This window comes from Daucus carota, chromosome 8 (genome assembly GCF_001625215.2).
Source record: "Daucus carota subsp. sativus chromosome 8, DH1 v3.0, whole genome shotgun sequence".
Classification (NCBI taxonomy): domain Eukaryota; kingdom Viridiplantae; phylum Streptophyta; class Magnoliopsida; order Apiales; family Apiaceae; genus Daucus; species Daucus carota.
In genome coordinates, this window is record NC_030388.2 from 11084060 (window position 1) to 11089693 (window position 5634).

Here is a 5634-nt window from a genome sequence, read left to right on the forward strand (position 1 = left end):
CGATTTCTAACTCGGTGTTGCTGTTCTTATGCAACGATAAGTGAAGGCTGTTTATACAGTACTAAACAAATAAAGGTTGTTGCAAGCAATGATTTCTAACTCGGTGGTGCTGTTCGACTGCAACGATGAGTGAAGGCTGTTTATACAGTACTAAAAAAAATAAAAGTTGTTGCAAGCAACGAATTCTAACTCGATGGTGCTGTTCTTCTGCAACAATAAGTGAAGCATGTTTATACAGTATTAAAAAAATAAAGGTTGTTGCGAGCAAAGATAGTTATAGACCGCTACGTGGGAGTCGACAAATCCAAACATGGGAAAAAAATATAGTCTTGACATGATATTGATGGATGATATCAATAGATTAACTATTAGTGATGTATGTTTGTTGGTTATTCTTTTATAATATTTGTTTTGTTCATCAGAATGTTTGTTGTTGTTAATTTTTATACGATTTACTTTGTATATAGGAAAAAATTATTCATGCATAATTTGTTTGCTCTGTTCAAACAACTTTTAAGTGAAAGCTGTTCATCTAATATTAAAAAATAAAGGTTGTTACAAGCAAGTGTAGTTATAGACCGCTATCTCACGGATTTAAGTTAGATGTTTTTGTGCACAATCAATCCAAAAAAATTGGAGGGAGGTGACAATGTAAGAACGTGATTACTTTAAAAAAACCACACAAATAAAATTAAGATTCGTCGTGCTTTAAATTGTTAATTACGTGTATAAATTTATTTTCATTTTTTCATCATGAATTATAGTCCAATTTTGCAATTTTATATATTAATATTAGTATTACATTAAGATTATTATAATATAAAATTTATTTTATCCTACAAATATTAATTTTGAAACATTAATATACATTTTATAGACAATCATAAAATTATTTTATTATACAAATATTAATATTAAATCATTAATATAATTTTTATAGGTCGCCGCAACGCGCGGCTTCTCGAACTAGTTGAATAAAATGAGGTGAGTTAAGATTTTGAATACAACCGACCCAAACGGCGGCACCTGGACGGTAAAAGGGCTATCATTCTCAACAAAATTGAGAAAATTTTAAAGTGATATTTATTTGAAACAAAATAAACGAAGGTCGAGAGAGAGAGAGAGGGGTAGAGAAAAACGTAGAAAGCGAATAGAGATACAGAGCATTGATTCTTGTAGTCGCCTCATATTGATATGCTTGGAGTCTCCTATGGACAGCTCCTCCTCTTGATCGGAGCTGTTGTTGCCTTTACAGGTACCTACCTCAATTGTATATGTCTATCTCTCTGTTTCTTTCTTCCATTCTTCACACAATATTATCATTATTTTTGTATTGAATTGAATAGAATCAATTATTAGGCCCAAAGGACTTCCCCCGTGTATCGAGATTAGCAGGGAGGATGGCTGGTCGTGCCATTGGTTATGTTCAATTAGCTCGTGGTCAGTTTGATGTTATAATGCACCAGTCTCAAGCTCAGCAGGTCTCTCCTCTCTAATCCCTGCCTATAATTATCTTCTTACTTCTCAATTCATCGGCTTTCTATTTTTACTTATTGCAATTCCTAGATAGTTTTCGTCAGGAGTTCACTTCGTATTCTGTTGATATTGGAAGATTTATGCAACTTTCGAGCTATTAATGTGGCAACTGGCAAGTACTAGTTTTCATTTTATTAGGCTTCAAGGTTCCTGTTTACGAAAGAATTTTATCATTTTTATCATTTTCAATTAACAGACCTTGAATATTATGATCAAATCTATCTTTGAATGAAGTGAATTGTGTACTCTGTTCCAAATTACTGGACTCATACAAGTTTCTGTCCCATTTCAAAATTGTTAACGGAATATAGAAATGGTAAAAAGATTAATTTTCAGAAGATAACATTTACCCCAGTCATTAATTTTTTTTTTAAAATATTACACTGGCCTTCTTATTTTTCTGCATATAACCAAGTGTATACTAAGTAAATTTTTTCATCTTCACTTGTTTCTACAGAGATATTCAGTGAGTATATATTTATAAAAATTCCAGGGGATTACTAATTAGTAAAGTGCATTGTAATTATTTATGACTCAAAAGGATAAACTGAATTCTGACTATATACAAGTTAAAGATAAAGGAATTTTGTTCTTCAATTAAAGTAGTTTTTGTATTTTATCAACTGTGACAAATTTACTCTAGAGTGTGATTGTAGGATCATATTCTCGCTTAATGAACATATTGCATTATGCTGACCATGGAGAGGAAAGTAAATAAAATATAATATATTTTATTTATTATTAGATGAATCTCTCTTGCAAGGCATGTTTCATGGACCTACTAGTAGTTTTGCTAATCTTCTGAGTACCATAATGTTTTGGCTTTCTTTTGTTAGTACGTAAAGTTAATATCAGAGTTTTGCTACATTTATGTTGCAATTTGGTTATACGGCTTTATTTGAATACAGGTGCATAAAGAACTAAAAGATACAATGGCTCAATTGGAAGCTATACGTCATGAAATTAGAACCGTCTCTTTTATGAATCCTGGTCAATTGACGACAAGACTGGTAGATAATCTTGATCAGACAACCGCAGCAAATGGTATGAGCTTCTGTTATAATCTGTAAAAGACTTTTTTATATCTTGTGTGAGCACCTAATTTAGTTACACTTTTTACGTGGGGTGGATTAGAAAGCACAGAATCAGAAAAAGTAATAACAGAGAACGTATCAAGGACAACTACTCCCAAGGTTGGTGCAATACAAAAGCAATAGTTTTCTTATTTGAATATATATGACACCTCTGTTAACATCTACATAGCCTGATTATTTGCAGGATTCTGGTTTAAAAGCCTCAAGCTCGTTTAATATCCATAGCAAAGCAACTGCCTCAAGCTCGTTTGATATATACAGCAAAGCAACGGCTTATGCAAGTTTGGCTGAATCCTCTGCTTTAAATTCTGGGCCTGGGACTAGTGATATAAGTGATAAATCTGGTCTTCTTGCCGTCCTTCCTGTATCAGCAGAAAGTGCTGGATTGCTACCAAATCGCAAGGGTGAAAAACTTTTTCCCACTTTTTTTGGGCCAAGTGGCACCTGTTACCCAACATTTATCTTATTCTTTACATGTTGCAAGTTTGGTTCTAAGCATTAGTCAGGTGCTCATGAGTCATGACAGATAAGTGTAATAGAATATCTGAAATCTGTTTTATATGTGTGATTGATGGCTTCGCTATGAGAAGTCCTCTTGCAATTTAAATTTGTGCTTCTTTGCGATTTTATCTGTGTAATTGAATTTTTGTAAAAGGCCTTCATCCCTATCATGGGTACCTTTAATTTCATGAGGTGACTCAATGTGCACTCGTCTATAGTAAGATGAATTAGCATCCTAAGCAGAGTTTAATTATAACCTAAATTTAGGCATAAGTTATATGGTGAATATAATTAGACATTAGTTAGTCCCAGATGTGGTGCGCTCTTCCTTTACAAGCAAGGTCGTACTTATTGCTTCTTTTTTTTCATAATTTGTTGTTGATTCTGTCAAAAGACTTGTCTGTGCAATTTTTTTTGTCCTGTTCTTATTATCTATTATGTTTGATGCCAGGAACTGTCAGTGGATCTGACCTAGTTTTGGAAGCTATTGTAGAGGCAGAGGTGGCAAACAATGCAAAAGAATTCTTTGCACAACCTCAAAATCAATTGAAACCGGAGTAATAGATTGTGAGTTCATAATTTATATTCGTCACTGTCTTTTGAATATAATTTTGCGATTTCAATTGTACTTATGTCATCTTTGAGTTCCCACGCAAACAAAAATAAATAGTAAAAAAGAAAAAACAAAGATGAGGGCCTTCTAGATGTCATTGCAGTGTTGCAGGTGCAAAAAGGAATAAAATATGAAATTAGATTACTAGAATATTGCAGTTTCTATATTGGACATACAAATTTTGGCACTTACCTCCAAAGGTTCTTGGGTTAATGGTATGGCCAGGGAAATATTTAATGATTTTTCTTGGCTCTCTTTGCTGGTTGAACCGGTGTTTTTGGTTTTTTTAGGTGACTGTGTTATAAAATTTTCTTATATCTACTGGATTCCTGTTATTAATTAACCACTATGCCTAGTATTTCTCTAATCTCAACAACAAAAGAGATCAATTTGTGGGTTGCGACTTTAAACCCATGAAAAACGGAAAGTGTCACTAATATAGTTTATATAAGTCTGACAAATAGTAAAAGATTACATCTCCTTATTTAGGACTTAGAGGTATAGCTTTAATACTTACCTGAGAAGTAATAATATTTTGATTATAAGGAAAATACTCTAAACATCTACCTTATTTTCATGATCTACAAACATAAATTATGGAAGAAAACTCATCCGACTAATATACTACCATATACTAGAATATTTCTAATAAACCGTTTACTTGTAATTAAATTTCTTGACAAGTTCTGATTAGTTTAATCCCTAGATAATAATTTTATATTATATACATATCAATGTTTTAATTCCTTGGTTAACATCAACTAGTAGCTTGCTTGTGCAGTAGATTTGGTTAGTTTGAGCTAAAGTGAGGACCGTCTCTGGTTCGTGGATAATGACTTATAGACCGAGCATCTTGTAGTTGTCTATAGGTTTATGCTTTAAGTTGACCATATATTACATACTACCTCACCAAAAAAAACTGGGCAGAGCATAATGAGCTACATCATCCTGAAAGAAAAGTCAAAAGAATATTTCAATTTGGAAATTACGTGTATATATCCCTAAAAAACCTTCAAAACTCTGATTTTGACAAATCCTGGGCTTTATAATAACAGACCTCAAAAAGTTTGGCCACTATAGCTGATTCACTACATAAGGTCTAGATGCCCTTCAATTGCAAACTTTAAAATATATGAGATATGACAATTAATTCAAGTATGCGAATTTGAGATCTTTAATTTCACACTCTTGGCCAGGAATTAGGAATGATTAAGAAATTTTTGATTTCACGAGTGAGAACTATATAGAAATTCATTGCTTCCGGCAAATAAACTGACAGGAGGAAAGAAATTTTGGGAAATATTCAGAACTTTCAGTACCTAATACTGTTCTGAAGTTTGAACAATAATTAAGGCTAGTAAATTTGGTGGTACGTAGATATTGGAAGGTAAGCATGATTCTTAAATTCTATCTGAACTTGGTTTTGTGTGTGCGTGTTTTTTTTTTTAAATTATTTTAGTGGAATGTCTACATCTTTAATTTACTCTTACCCAAGATGAGGAGCCTAAAGTTATTATATTTGTATATGCAGGTGTGTTTTACATCTCCGCTCATTTGTTGAAGACTAATTCTATGAATTAGCTACTGGCTACAGTAATTGAAGTTATATATTTAGTTAGTGAAACTTACAATCATTTAAAATTGTCAGTCTGCAGTAGTAGGAACTTTATCTGGATATCTGTACATGTATCAAGTCATGTACACTTCTGCATATGTTTCTGCAGATCATGGATCTTGTACTCCATTTTGGTAACTATTAGGCTTATATAGTTTGTAGATTTTGTACACAATTCAAAATTTGCATGTTACAAGTCTGAACCTTTATATGAGTGATAAAAGTAATCACGGTGATATGTAATGGCAGAAAAAGTGTGAATCTTTGTAGGATCC

General features: G+C 32.5%; 1 protein-coding gene across 3 annotated transcripts; it reads left to right on the forward strand.

The window, feature by feature from the left end:
* Positions 1-1013: 1013 nt before the first annotated feature.
* On the forward strand, positions 1014-5634 carry LOC108199423 (uncharacterized). Of its 3 annotated transcripts, none has more exons than XM_017367229.2 (7): positions 1014-1255; positions 1360-1481; positions 2445-2580; positions 2671-2729; positions 2815-3034; positions 3583-3698; positions 5276-5634. In XM_017367229.2, the coding sequence occupies exons 1-6, from the start codon at positions 1195-1197 to the stop codon at positions 3690-3692; spliced, it is 708 nt and encodes a 235-aa protein (XP_017222718.1). In that variant the 5' UTR covers positions 1014-1194; the 3' UTR covers positions 3693-3698; positions 5276-5634. The 3 variants fall into 3 exon arrangements, with proteins under 3 accessions (XP_017222718.1, XP_017222717.1, XP_017222719.1); XM_017367228.2 differs by having other exon boundaries at positions 1066-1255; positions 2800-3034; XM_017367230.2 differs by having other exon boundaries at positions 1089-1255; positions 1347-1481; positions 2800-3034.

What these genes read in the sequence shown, in the direction of transcription:
- LOC108199423 (XM_017367228.2), top strand. Translation starts at nt 1,195, where the DNA reads ATGCTTGGAGTCTCCTATGGACAGCTCCTCCTCTTGATCGGAGCTGTT. An exon ending in TCAGACAACCGCAGCAAATG is followed by an intron (nt 2,581 to 2,670) that starts GTATGAGCTTCT and finishes GGGGTGGATTAG; the next exon opens with AAAGCACAGAATCAGAAAAA. An exon ending in ATTGCTACCAAATCGCAAGG is followed by an intron (nt 3,035 to 3,582) that starts GTGAAAAACTTT and finishes GTTTGATGCCAG; the next exon opens with GAACTGTCAGTGGATCTGAC.